Source organism: Leucopleurus acutus, assembly GCF_964270905.1.
Source record: "Leucopleurus acutus genome assembly, chromosome: 7".
Lineage (NCBI taxonomy): Eukaryota > Metazoa > Chordata > Mammalia > Artiodactyla > Delphinidae > Leucopleurus > Leucopleurus acutus.
In genome coordinates, this window is record NC_139150.1 from 101,347,834 (window position 1) to 101,362,265 (window position 14,432).

Here is a 14,432-nt window from a genome sequence, read left to right on the forward strand (position 1 = left end):
GGGATTTTTCCATACCCCAAGATTAAGGAACCTGCTTGAGGTCCCAGAGCGGGGATGGTGCAGACCAGCGATGTCGGCTTGGCCGGCTCTAAAGCCCTGCCACCGTGCGCCCGCTACTCCCTACCTTCGCCTCTCCACATACACCGCCCTCCCACACAGCCCTCACCGCTCCTCAGGCGACCAAAGCTGTGTTGATTACTGCCGGGGCCGGGTGAAGAACGTCATTAGAAAGCGTTGGGGCCTAGAAGGGGCCTTTATTTATTTATTTTTTTAATTTCTTTTTTTTTTTGCGGTACGCGGGCCTCTCCCTGTCGTGGCCTCTCCCGTTGCGGAGCACAGGCTCCGGACGCGCAGGCTCAGCGGCCATGGCTCACGGGCCCAGCCGAGCGGCATGTGGGATCTTCCCGGACCGGGGCACGAACCCGTGTCCCCTGCATCGGCAGGCGGACTCTCGACCACTGCGCCACCAGGGAAGCCCTAGAAGGGGCCTTTATTTAGCAGTTCTCCGAAAGTGTGAGTGAGGATCAGGGTCATCTGGGGAATTAAAAAAATAACTAAGCCAGACAGAGGAAGACGAATAATCATAGGATATCACTTATATGTGAAATCTAAAAATTTTTAACAAAAGATACCAGTGAACTTATTTACAAGACAGTAATAGACCCACAGACATAGCAAAGTTATGGTTACCAAAGGGGAAAGGTGGGGTAAATTAGGAATTTGGGAGTAACATATGCACATTACCATGTATAAAATAGATCACCAACAGGGACCTCCTGTAAAACACGGGGAACTATACCCAATATTTTGTAATAAGGAAAATAAAATTCTTTTCCCTGTAAGGGAAAAGAATCTGAAAAATAATATATATATATACATGTATATACATATATGTGTGTGTGTGTGTATATATATATATATATATATAGAGAGAGAGAGAGAGAGAGAGAGAGAGAGAGAGAGAACTGAATCACCTTGCTGTACACCTGAAACTAACATGACATTGTAAATCAACTATACTTCAATTAAAAAAAAGTTTTAAATCAATATGTGTTGGGGTGGTGCCCAGACAGGTATTTTTAGACATTTCCCAAGTGACTCTGATCATTAGCCGCTGTTTTGATCCTCCCCTTTGCTTTACGGTTGAGGGCACTAGGGACCAGAGAGGTGAGATGCCACAACCAAGGCCACTTGACCCTGTCAGAGCCAGCGAGGGCCAGGAACCAGGGTCTCACTCCAGTCCTGTGTGTTCTCTCGCACTGCCACACCCCTGCTTGCGAGGGGCTGCTGGGACCGAGGAAGGCTGTCCTCCGTAGGCTGGTCTTGCCACCCCAGGCCAGAAACCAGGAGGAGGCGGCACAGGCAGCTGCGGCAGACCTTCCCCAAGGCGGGTCTGTCCTCTGGGAATGGGCCTGGCAGGAGCCACTTCCTAGTGACAGGCCCCAGCTAGGCCCCCAGGGACAGGCTGCCTCTGGTCCTCTTGTGGCTCAGAGGCTCACACTCTGGGCTTGAGAAATGCAGCCAGATGTGAACTTTTCATCAGTAAGGAGAGCTCTAGGTATAAAGGGTGATGGGAGGGACAGGTAATTATGGGAAAGCATGCTTATATTTAGGGGAGGCGAATAAGGGACATAGTACGGCCTCACCCTCGTGGGTATCCTAAGTTGCATGTGTGTGTGTTTGCGTATCCGTTCATTCAGCAAACATTTATTGGTCCCCCACTGTGAGTTAGACACTGTCATAGGCATTGGAGATGTGCTGTGACTCAGACAGACACAACCCCTGCTCCACGGAGCTTAGAACGGTCTGGAAGGCCAGGTACTAGAACCATATTACTTAGCCTCTTGACGAATCCTTTATTGTTATTAACCGTAAGGATAGTAACAGACATTTAATTTTCTCACTCCTTCTCTCCAAAGAGGAAGCTGAAACTTAGGTTAACTGCCTTGTCCAGGGTCACACCGTAAGTGATGGAATCAGTTCTGTCTGAGAGCAGAACTTGCCTTCTCGGCCACCTGGTTGTACCACCTCCTGCATCAGGCTCCTGATTTTTATCGGGGGCAGTGATAAGAGAAAGCCAGGCGAAATATGAAGCTTCATTTGCTCTAAAGCTTGAGCAATTTCAAATATCCATTAGAATTTAGTGCTAGAGAACCTCTGCCGTCCCTGGAGCACCAGTTTTGTCTCTTCCAAAGGGAGCACTTTGCGTTTCGTGTACTTTATTTTCTCTGGCCAGCGGTGCCCTTAGGAACAAAGCACAGGGTTTGTAGCCATGAGTCAGCGACCCTTCTGGTTGGCACACTCACCCACTTCTTCCTTTGGTCTTGTTTGCTTATAATGTGTCCTCTATTATCAAGTTGCCTAAAATCCTTTTGAAACGGGTTAGAATAGAAAACACTTAAACAAAAAGGTACAGGGACACTGACCCTGTCCATTCCCCCCCTGGGAGTGTGGGACCCAGGTGTCTGGCGGCTTCCTCTGGCTGAGTCAGGGGGCATTTTCACCAGTCTGTGGTAGAAGAAAAGAGGGGAAAGTCGTATTTAATAAAGCTAAATTGAACTTAAAGGCCAATTTTATAGTCAGAAGTAGTCTTTACTTTTTTTTTTTTTAAAGCATTAAAGGTGTCCTGGGACTTCCCTGGTGGTCCAGTGGTTAAGGCTCCACGTTTCCAGTTCAGGAGGCATGGGTTCGATCCCTGGTCAAGGAACTAAGATTCCGCGTGCGGCGCCGCAGGGCCAAAAAATAAAACCACCACTAATTTGGTTTTCATGCTGTTCCTCTGAGCCCTGGGGTTCCTGGTCGGGGGGATTTCTGCCTTGAGGAGTGAGAGGAGGGGACAGAACTTTTTGTCCCATTTCCAGTCAGAGAAACTCTTTTATTTTATATATTAGTTTCTTTATGATTTTGCTTAGAGGTAAAAGGGTATTCCTACAAAAGTTTGGAGACCCTCTGCTCTAGACTCTGTGTGTTGGGTGGAGGGGAGGGGAGGAGGGAGTGCTGCTTTTGCAGGACTGAGCCAGTGTGGTACATTGACCCACAAATATTTCTTATCTACTGTACTGGTCAGGGCTCTTCAGAGAAACAGAGCCAATAATGTGTATATGTGTGTGTGTGTGAGTGTGTGTGTGTGTGTGTGTGTGTGTGAGAGAGAGAGAGAGAGAAATTGGTTCACATGATTGTGGAGACGGGCAAGTCCAAAATCTTCAGGCCAGGCCAGCTGGAGACCCAGGGAAGAGTTGATGTTACAACCAAAGACTGGAGGCAGAAGTCTTTCTTCTTTGGGGGTCATTAGTTTCTTTTCTCTTCAGGCCTTCACCTGATTAGACGAGGCCCACCCACACAATGGAGGGTAATCTGCTTTACTCAAAGTCTACTGACTTTAAATGGTAATCTCATCTATAAAATGCATTCACAGCAACATGTAGACTAGTGTTTGGCCATAATTGGAGCCAGCATGGGTACCGTGGCCTCGCCGGGTTGTTGGCGTATAAGATTCACCATCACACCTGCTCAAGTGCCTGGGGAATGTGATGGGGATGACAGAGATGGGGAAAGTTGGTCTTTGCCTCCAGGGGGCAAGACTATACATAGGAAGAAGTTAAGAACAAGACCATCTATTTCAGTGCTCACTTGTATAGACGAATCGTAAAATGTATTTAGAGGAGATGAGGGGGTGGGTGATGGAGGATTCCAGGGAGATTTATGGTTGGGGCTGAATGGAGCTTCCGCAACACAGAGGTCTCAGGTAAGTGAGGGCACAGGAGACTTTAGAACCGGAGTGGGAACCCCTGGATAATAACGATACTTCTATTTCAGGGGTCCCCACCCCCTGGGCCACACAGCAGGAGGTGAGCAGCAGGTGAGTGAGTGAAGCTCCATCTGTATTTACAGCCACTTCCCATCACTTGCGTCACCGCCTGAGCTCCGCCTCCTGTCAGATAAGCAGCGGCATTAGATTCTCATAGGAGCACGACCCCTGTGTGTGAACTGCACATGCGAGGGACCTAGGTTGCGCGCTTCTTATGAGAATCTAATGCCTGATGATCTGAGGTGGGGCTGAGGCGGTCTCATCACCCCCAGGTGGGACCATCTAGTTACAGGAAAACAAGCTCAGGGCTCCCACTGGTTCTGCATTACGGTGAGTTGTAGAATTATTTCATTATATATTACAATGTAATAATAATAGAAATAAAGTGCACAATAAATGTAATGCGCTTGAATCATCCTGAAACCACCCCCCCCACCCCGATCCGTGGAAACTGGTCTCTGGTGCCAAATCCCGAGGCCCAGAGAGGTTAAGGGATTCATCAGAAGTCCCACAGCTTCCCAGTGGCCGGGCAGGTGTTCCTACTCCAAATCCTGCCCCTCATTTTTACCGCCTTTGCTGGGCATAATGGAATCCATGTGAACGTGTGTGTGTGTGGGGGTGGGGGGGGGTGGGGTGGGGGGGATTACTCCAGAAAGGAGAAGAATAAAAGTTTTCTTCACTCAGAAATCCTGTGAATCTATAAAAATGGCCTGTTATTTTCTCACTCTCTCCCTGGGTCTTCCTCTCGCTCCTGACCAGCCTCATTAACCCCACTCTTTTCTTCTCTCGCCCTCCCCCAGACACGAATGCAGAGTTTGAATCCAGATCCCAAGGCCCATTACACAAGCGTCTACGGAGCCCTCAAGAAAATCATACGGACTGAAGGCTTCTGGAGGCCCTTGCGAGGCCTCAACGTGATGATGATGGGCGCGGGGCCGGCCCACGCCCTGTATTTTGCCTGCTACGAAAACATGAAAAGGACTTTAAATGCCGTTTTCCACCACCAAGGGAACAGCCACCTAGCCAACGGTATTTGCAAGCATTTGTCTGGAGTTAGAAAGGTCTCTCCTTCAACAGACCCTTCCCCAGGGTTCTCCTCCCTGTGACCCAGCAGCCTGATGCCTCATCTCCGCCACGCTTGCTTATGAATCAAGGACTCTAGATTTGTGTGTGCACACACACCCAAACACACGCACACACACACGCGCATGCACTTTTTTTCATTCCCCTCCTTCGCTCTCTGAAGCCCAGGGAGAATCAGTGACAGAGGTGTTTCATTGTTGAGTGGGTTTTGCCTTTTTGCTTTTTAAAAAAAAAAAAAAAAAAATTCAAAAGCAATTAATGATCAGATCTAGGGGAGAAAAAAAGAAACAAACAACCCTGAATAGAAACAAAACTTTTGAATGCTGGATTCCAAAAAAAAAAAAAAAAAAAAAAAAAAGTTATCTGGACAGCTTCTTTGAGACTATTTAAAAACTGGCCCAACAGGTCTCTACAACGTCAAGATCTAACTAAGCTTTAAAAGGTCAAGAAGTTTTATGGCTGACAAAGGATTTGCTCCTGCGCAGAGGACCTTTCCCACCTAAGCTTCTGGGGATTTGGGAATTTCGCCCCCATTCTCTTCCGTCTGTTGCATCTCTCTGCAAGCAAGGGCTGAAATCGTTTTCTTTTGTTGTTTTGAGGGAACCAGGAGGGTGGGGGGTGGCCTGAGCTGGCCGCAGGCAACTGTTTTATAGGCTTGTCTTACTGGGTCCTGCCAAGTGGTTATTTTCGCCTCCTGTGGGTTTGGCATTTGTTGGTTTCTGTTTGGGTTTGGAGCGAGACTCTGGCTAGTGGCATAAGGAGAACTTACTTTAACAAATTTATTTTTCAGCAACAGAGAGGTAGATGTGACTGGCAACAACCTTCTACCCCTTCTCTTTTTTGTGCTACTCAGAACCAGAAAGCATCCCTCCCATCAGCAAACCCTGGTAATAATGACTCCAACCTGGCTGGTTTGCAGACATTGGTTTTGCTTTTTCAAAATCGGCCCCTAGTTGCATTTGTCCGGACCGTCACCAAGATCTGCACTCTTGATGCTGTCCTCAAGTTCGTGGCCTCAGGGCCCTCCTTTTGCTGAAACTGCCTTTTTAGCTCCTTGGTCTCTGAGCCGCTTGAAGGCGGTTTTGAACGGAACCCAGTTTATGTCAAGTTCTCCCCAGCACTGTTATTGCTTCACTGTGGTGTGTGCTTTGGTCGCGTTTTGACCTTTCTGGGGATGATCCTAAGCGTGTGGGAGGGAGGGAGGGAGGGAGGGGGATAGATATGCATTTGTGAAGCGTTAGCTTGTGTCCCTCATTCTTCCCACCTTTTAGCAGTTATCTTAATTACTGGGCAATGTCACCCACAGAGGGAGGAAACCCAGAGCCAAATGCAAAATTCCAGGCTGGAATCTGGCTTTCGAAGTTCCTGGTTCTTGAAGCCAGGCCAGAGGAGACCCTCAGATGGGCTCGGCCATTTCTGAGACACGTCATCACTTTGCAGACTCACCCTGGAAATCTGCCATATGCAGATCTCCCTGACGCCCTTTGCCCTTGGCCATTTGCTTTAAAAAATGCCTGGATTTTATTAAGGAATTTTCTTAAAGATTTCTCTCTCCCCGCCCCCACCCCGGTCTCTGCTGTATACATGATATCATCCCCTTCCATTGCCCCCAGCGTAAGGGCAGAGTGGGTTAATCTGTAGACAAAGGCCAGAGATGAGAGAGAATTAAAATCTCTGTGGTGGAAAAAAGCCACCAAGTGTGTTTTCTGGTAGCATCCAGTGTTGGCAGGTCTAGCCTTTTCCTAGGGGAAATGAGGTTCTGCAGTATTGAAATGTGGTGACGGTGCCTGTGTTACCTTCCTCATTTTTATCCAGTATTTTCCATGATCACTTTAGGGTTTTAAGAGTCAGTGCTCACCTGGGTGGAGTTGGTAGTGAGTTTTGCTTCTTAGAAAGCAAGGTCCAGAGTTCCAGGAACTTCCTCAGAACCCCTGGTCCCAGAGGGTAATTTTCTGGAGTTTGTTTTGCAGGGATAGCTGGGAGTATGGCCACCCTGCTCCACGATGCGGTAATGAATCCAGCAGAAGGTAATGTTTCATGGTCCCAGGGAGTGGCAGTAGGGGATGCGCAGAGGGGCCGGAGCAAAGTTGGGGGGTGGGGACAGAAGGTCGGGCAAGGGAACTCCTGGTCCCCAGTCGGAATAAGCAGGAGAATTCGTACCATGTTCTCAAAGGCCTCGAGAAGGCACGTGAGCATTTGAGCTCTGGGATTCCTGTTCGCTTAAACAGAGCTACACAGACCAGTAGCATCAGTGTCTCCTGGGAGCACGTTAAACATGGTGATTCTCAGGTTCCACCCCAGACCTACTAAACCAGAATCTCTGGGGGTAGAGACAGGATATCTGCTTAACAGGCTCTCCTGCCAATTCTTTTGTGTGCGTTTGCACTACTCTGAAACCTGTGTGTGCTCACATGCGTACACATGTGCACACACACACACCCCACTGGGCCCTTGTTAACCATTATCAACCATAGACGAATTTAGAAGGAACCTGTCAGAGGCCATTCATTAGGGCTTATGTTCAATTTGCTTTTTTAAAAGAAATTTGAAATTATTATGGAAAATTCCAAACAGGCGAATGTAGGGAGAAGAGTATGGTGAACCCCCATGTGTGTATCACTCTACTTCATAAATTAATATTTGGCCATTTTGCTGTAGCTGTCTTCTCCCACGTTACCTTCTTTTTTTTTTTTTTTTCCTTTGGAATTTTGGGAGCATTATAAAGCAATTCTTAGCTGTTCAGACGAGTTCTGTCAGCTTTTTCAGTATCCTCGCGTCCTCAGCCAACTTGGGTCTGAATGGTGAGGAGGTTTTGGACCCGGTGCTGGGCATACCTTCAGCTGGGTTATTCTCTGTGTGAGATGTAGGACTCTCTCCCTTTTCCTCCTCTATCTGAAAATGGTCCCTTGCCAGAAGGGAGAATCAGAGGTTAAAAAGTGCAGCATTTTAAATCTTGCATTATAAGTTTGTCTGGTTTTGTCTTTTAAGGTTACAATTTATTTGCTGTCAGCTGCTTCCCATGCCTTAGCAGATAGGAAACTTGTTCTGACTTTCAGGGATGTATGGGTCAGATTGGGAGGTGGGCTGCTTTTTCTGTGTGTTTAAGGCAATTCATATCAATGAGCAGTAAGTTAGCCCATGTCAACCAGGCAAGAATTTTATTTCTACTTTTTTTGAAGGAGAGAAAAATGAGGTTCAACTCCACCCTCCTCTCCTTGACATTATATCGTTTTAAGGACTTTATTTCTTTAAAAGTAAAGCACACTGTACGCGTTTATCTTGCAATGCGTGGGGACAATTAAAATTCTAAGTATTTGCCCCATGTCCTTTGACCCACCAGTTACTTTTGTATTAATGAAGCCAGAGTCCTCACTGGAGTTTGCCATTGAGCTTGGGCTGATATCATTCTAGTGTCTCTTCCAAGAGCACTGAGACCCAGAAGCTAAAAACACTGTCAGAGGTACAGACCACTGAGAATAAAAGACGGGACACGTGTCCAATAGACGTACTGGGACGGAAGAGGGCCGAGGAGCCAGGAGCAGGGTTTAGATTTCTCAGCGTGTGTGAAGCCCGAGGCAGCTAGGGCCTGGGGGCTCAGCTCGGGGAGTCTCGTCTGAAGTGGCTGCCTGGTTTGGGGGCCACGTCAACCAAGAGTCAGGCAGGAGAAACGTCAGGAAACAGCCACCTCCTGGCCCTGGATCCCGGAGGCAAGTGTTTAAACGGGATGCCCTGGAGCTGGCCCTCAGTGGTTTCTCGGGCTGGGGCTGGGTGTGTGCTAGCTCTCTGTGCCCTGTTACCCATGTGTCTAAACTTGCTTGTTTCTCTTTATGGCTTGGCTTCCCATCTCACTCCGACCTGGGGTGGGGCTAAACCCAACCACCCGGGACCCGCCCACAGTTGTGAAGCAGCGCTTGCAGATGTACGACTCGCCGCACCGGTCGGCCCTCAGCTGCATCCGGACCGTGTGGGGGACGGAGGGCTTGGGGGCCTTCTACCGGAGTTACACCACGCAGCTGACCATGAACGTTCCCTTCCAGTCCATCCACTTCATCACCTATGAGTTCCTGCAGGAGCAGATCAACCCGTACCGGGGCTACAACCCGCAGTCCCACATCATCTCAGGCGGGCTGGCCGGGGCCCTGGCTGCAGCCGCTACCACCCCTCTGGACGTTTGTAAAACCCTCCTCAACACTCAGGAGAACATGGCCCTCAACCTGGCCAACGTCAGCGGCCGGCTGTCGGGCATGGCCAACGCCTTCCGGACGGTGTACCAGCTCAACGGCCTGCCGGGCTACTTCAAGGGCGTGCAGGCCCGCGTCATCTACCAGATGCCGTCCACTGCCATCTCCTGGTCCGTCTACGAGTTCTTCAAGTACTTCCTCACCAAGCACAAGCTAGAGAATCGAACTCCGTACTAAAGGAACGGGCTGTGGGAAGTGATGCCAGAATCTTTGATGGTGCAAAGACTTTCCCTGACTGCTGCCCTTCCCCTGCCCTCACACCAAGATTCCTGGGGCAGGGTGTTGGCAGGATCTGCTCTTTGACGCCTTAGAGAGAGGAGAGGACGGGACAGCCGCTTACACGACGGCCGTCCGTCCGCAGGGACATCCCAGGTGGTAGAACGTATCGAAAGACTGACAGGGGAGCGAGAAAGTGCTTTTTCTCTTCCTCCCCACCCCCCCCCCCGCCCCCGAGAGCGATGTAGCCTTTCTGCTTCAGTATAGCATCTCCTCCCCTAGAATCGTACGTAGATCACCCAGGAGGGAAGAAAATGTGCAGTGACTGAAAACATTAAAGAGGAAAAAAAAATTATGTATATAGAAGTTCCAGTACACAGTATCACATAGATGGATAATGTTTATCCTTTATTTTTCTATGTAGAAGTTTTGGGATTTGCGTGTGTGCCTGTGTGTGTGTACAAGCAAGTGTTACAGCTGGGAATATAAAGCTGTTTAAAAAAAAAAAAAATAGCTGAATTCTTCCATCGGGTTAAGTCAAAAGGCACCAAAGTAATACGTTGCTCCACGTGGCCTAAAATTGTGTTGAGCCCCCCCAGATGGAAGTTCCACTTGAATGTAAAATAATAAATATAAGGTTTATATTTTGAATTTTCTTTTCATAGGGGAAAATGGTACGTTGAAAAACAAGTCAAAATAATGATATAATACTTTTAGCTACTTTTTTTTTTTTTTTTTTTCTTACTCAATCAGTCACCTTCATGTGCCTTTTCCCTTGGTCTTTTCCTAGAAATTCCAGGACCAAAGATCTGGCCCTGGGGCTTTTCCTTTTCCTGTGTGCTCGCCCTCACGCACACGTACTGGGCGGCAGCACGGCTCACACTGGAGCACAGTGGCCCCAGTGGAATTAGGGTGGCTGGTCTTACACTTACTGAAACCATTTCCTTCCCTTGTGGGTGACGTGAATGTATGCCTCGCGGGGCCAGCACTTAAAAGCCCTTGAAATGCCAATGCTTGGCCACTTGTTGGGCGGGCATGTGTGATAAATCCTACCTTGATCCTAGGACTTAATTCTCCAACAGTCTTTTAACCCAGGCACTTCAGGTATTCTTGTCTGTGTGTGTGTTTGACTAAATCTCCTGATCTCCTGTGTTTCCCTGTGCAGTTTTAGGGGTTTTACAAAACACAGCAAGCATATCTACGGCATTTGTCTGTACACCTGCCCATCACAAATTTCCACCTTAAGAGCCTCTCACCGCGCAGGGACAGGCCAGGCTCCCCAGCCCCGCTGCGCAAGGGACCCGGGCCCTTGTGCTCAGTCAGGACGCCTCTTGAACCATCTTTATAGCCTTGCTTGATCCACGCCAGCTGGGAACACGATGCCTTGTTTCCTGAAATGGCCTATCTGAGCCAGATTATCCCTGAGAGCAAACGCAAGCCTGTTTCCTCCAGCCAAGCTTTCCCAGGCCTCTCTCCGAGGGAAGACCCAGTGGCTTCACAGTTTCCTTTAGAGCTGTCTTTCAAAATGAGCAGGAAGTACGTGTGTGTTTTCCTTCTGGTCGGCCTGGTGCTGACCTTGACCCTTTGCCCTTCGCCTTTCGCCCTTCGCCTTAGGCACGGTCCATGTCTTGCATTCTCACCAAGGCTCAGACCCGGGCTCCTTCGGATGCCGTGACTCCTGGGATGAACTCAGGTGGTGCTGGGACTTTTGCATCTCAGAACATCGTGTGCTGTGCCTCTGGGAGTAGTTTGCAGGTCCAGGACAGCAGAAACCCATGTCAGGCAGCTCCCACACGTGCCCCGATGAGCAGGGGCTGGGGGGCCTGCCTGCTGACCTGTCCCACCTCGGAGTTAGCCCACCCCCACTCCCCGGTGGAAATCAGTTGCAGCGAGCTTCCCCGCTCCGTTGCAGTTGCATCCCCACTCAGGGATGCCAGAAGCCCATGGAGACCAAACTGCTGGGGGAAGTGTTGACATCTCTAAACATATACCCCATCAGTGTTACATTTTGCAGATGGAAGAAAATCTAGATCGAATTCTAAAATAATTATCCAACCACCCCTTTTTGTCCACTTCAGATACACCACACTGCTGCAAAATATTCCTTATTTCTTATGGGATTTTGTTTTTCGATGGTATTGAGGAAAGAAATGGCTCACTTCTCAGGGAGAACTCCTTTGGGTCGGGAGAGATAGAGTCCAGATTTCAGAGTCAGAAGGTCTGATCCTGCTTTCCTTTCCCAGTGTGTAGGGATCGGCTGGGAAATGGGGGTGATGCCACCTGTCCTGCCTTCCCCACTGGGTCTTCCAGAGGCTGAACGAGCGAGGTATCTGAAAAAGCTTTGAAAGTTGTGAAGCGCTAAACAACTAGAAGTGGTCATGAATTCTGGGAGAGGTAACCACCGCCCCCCGCCTCACCCTGAGCTCCAAAGCTTGTCTTGCTGCCCCATGCAGACTGCAGCCCAGTTGACTGTGACTTTGACTTGGCCAAGAACGAAATAGGAACATGTTCTCCCCATCCCCCATCCCTGGCGATGACCAACCTAATGTAGTCAGTCACGGCACAAACTTGGTCACTGGTGTCTTTGGTGTCATTGGGGTGTCATCTGCCGCCCAGCAATGCCACTTGAGTACAATACTCAATAACAGTGACTTCTGTCCAGACCATGATTTGTGATCCAACCCCTCATACATCTGAGTTTTACTTTTTAGAATTAAAAAATTGATTTTTTTCCAAATGGGATAAATCTTCAGTCCATGACTTTTTTTTCTTAACTTTGGATCGAAACTCGCTAGATACTGGCCTGCATCCTTTTGTGTGGTTTCTTTTTCTTTTCTTTTTTTTTAAATGCTGATGTCTTGTTCCAAGAGCTGTCCTCCAAAGTCCCCCCCTAAGGCTGCACTGGCAACACGTTGTTATGCCATTAAGGTTTTATTTAACTTTATTTAAGGATGATTGTGCCTGTTCAATACAAATGTACTGCTGCTTCCCACCTGCGAGACGCGCGATGTATGTTGCTAGGGTGGGCCAGTGTCCTTTCTTAAATTCCTGTCGTAAATATCATGGTTTCTGCCTCTTGATTGTCACCGGTTCCTGGAAGAAGGGGAGAAATGTGTGTTTCTGTGTGGGGATATTTCTGATATGCTGCTACAGTTGTGACACTGGAGCTACAGAAAATAAAGCCTTGATCTTTGAAGTGTTGTGGGCTCTTTGGTGGGGATGTTGAAATAAGAGGGAAGTGGATGGAGAAAAGGAACCTAATTCACGGAGCTTGTGCCTCCTGCAGTCTGGTGCATTAAGGACCAGGATCTATGGCTTCGATGGAAAGTGCCCCTCAGCCCTCTTATCAAAATGGAAGCAGGTGGCCAGGGATGGTCACGCGAGGTGATGGGGCAGGGCTGGGAGCCTCCATGGCTTTGCTCACTCTGCTGGGGAGGGTGGCAGCTCTTCTATCCTTGTGGGATCACGAGTGTGAGAGGCTGCCAGCACCTGGGATGCCCAGCCCTGGTGCCTGGCACGCTCATGCCTGTTTTCCCTCTCTCATCCCTTTATGGAGGCTTAATCAGGGTCCCTCTACACGGAAGACCCCGAGGGGGACCAGAATCCACCCGTACTTCCTAAAGAGCACAGCTTAAACCAGGAACTAGACCTATTCTGGAGTTGAGAATGGGGCTGGGGGGTCTCGGACCCCTTTGAAAAGCCAGGGACAGCTCTTGACTCATCACAGTTTGGGAGGTCAGAGCGCCTGCTTTCAGCATAACCACCAAAGACTTTAGTGAGGGTGGGGAGTCAGGGTTGAGGTCAGGCTTGAGAACCAGCCATGGGCAGCGGTGCCAGGAGGTGGGCAGCGGTGCTGATCAGAGAGTGGAGAAGGCTTTAGGTAAACTTCCTGCTTTGCACTTTTACCAAAGGCCAACACTGTGCTTCTCAAAGCTGCCTTGTGGCTTGTTGATTGCCTCCACTCCGGGCTGGAGGGCATCCAATGCGTATGTACCCATTCAGCAGATTTCTCTCCCTGCCCCACGGAGTCCACCTGCCAGCAAGTCCAGAGCGCCTCCCGCGAGCAGAGCACCGTGCCTGGCGCCCTGGGGACACGAGCCAAGTGTCAGTGGTGTTCCCACCCTTTCAGGCCATACAGTCTAATAGAAGGATATAAGGGAAGACATCAAATCAAGACCCACCAAGATGGTAGTGGAGGCTGCCGTGGATGTAAAACAGTAACTTGATAACCTTTAGACCAGGCTCCATGAGACACTTACTAGTCCATCCAATCCCCAGCTCTGTCCCCACTGTTGGTGTGTCGTCTTGTCCTGCACCAGCTCCCCGGAGCTGACTGGGCACATTTTTTTCCCAGCTTCGAATTCGGTAATGTCACGCTGGTAGCTTGAAATCAGCAATGGTAGGGATGTTTACACCACAGAAATGGGCCAGTGCTATAAATCCGGGCTCTTTCTTTTTGAAGAGCCAGCTTACCTGTCCACCACTATGGGCACATAGCACAGGGCTTGGTGTGCGATATTCGCTGAAGTTTCACTGAGTGAAAGAGACGCTGGCTGCACTTTTTGTCTTCGACCCGGGGTCCCCTCTAGTTCTGGAGCTCCTGGTTCGTCCTACGACAGAGACCATCTTCATCACTTAGGAGCCCTTTCCAGCCCATCCACACTCTTTAAATTCCAGCCCAGAAAATCCACGAAGGGAAGGGCTTCCCTTTCCTCCCGGGCCAAGCGCTCCATTCTGTTCCGGTTCCCACCTCTTTGGGGAGAGACTCCACTTCTGCCCGCTCGAGTGACCTAAATGCAACAGACACCTCCGAGAAGCATCTAAGAAGCCCAGGGTTGTCCAAGAGATAGACACGGCCCCTGGGAGGGATGGAGGGGGGCTCGTACTGCTTACAGAGAAATGAAGGCTTGGCTCTGGTCTGAGGCAGAATGCATGCATGGCCTAAGAGTTCGGGAGAACAGCTGGGTTGAGCCATAAAGGCCTTGTAGGAGAAACCTCGGTGCCGAGCTGCAAAGGTGAGCTTTGACCGTCATCTGACCTTGAATCAGTGGGTAATGGGGAGTCATTAAGGGTCTCTGAGTGGA

The 14,432-nt window shown here is 49.3% G+C and overlaps 1 protein-coding gene across 1 annotated transcript in view; it reads left to right on the forward strand.

Moving 5' to 3' along the window:
* SLC25A37 (solute carrier family 25 member 37) overlaps positions 1–10,289 on the forward strand; it is a gene marked incomplete at its 5' end in the record, with an annotated part of 41,366 nt that extends 31,077 nt beyond the window's left edge. The window contains 3 exons of the mRNA XM_082843059.1: positions 4,609–4,837; positions 6,862–6,918; positions 8,789–10,289. Of these exons, the coding sequence (XP_082699185.1) occupies positions 4,609–4,837; positions 6,862–6,918; positions 8,789–9,309 (807 nt within the window). The 3' untranslated portion in view covers positions 9,310–10,289. The remainder of the gene's footprint in view (positions 1–4,608; positions 4,838–6,861; positions 6,919–8,788) is intronic.
* Between the last annotated feature and the right edge of the window lie 4,143 nt (positions 10,290–14,432).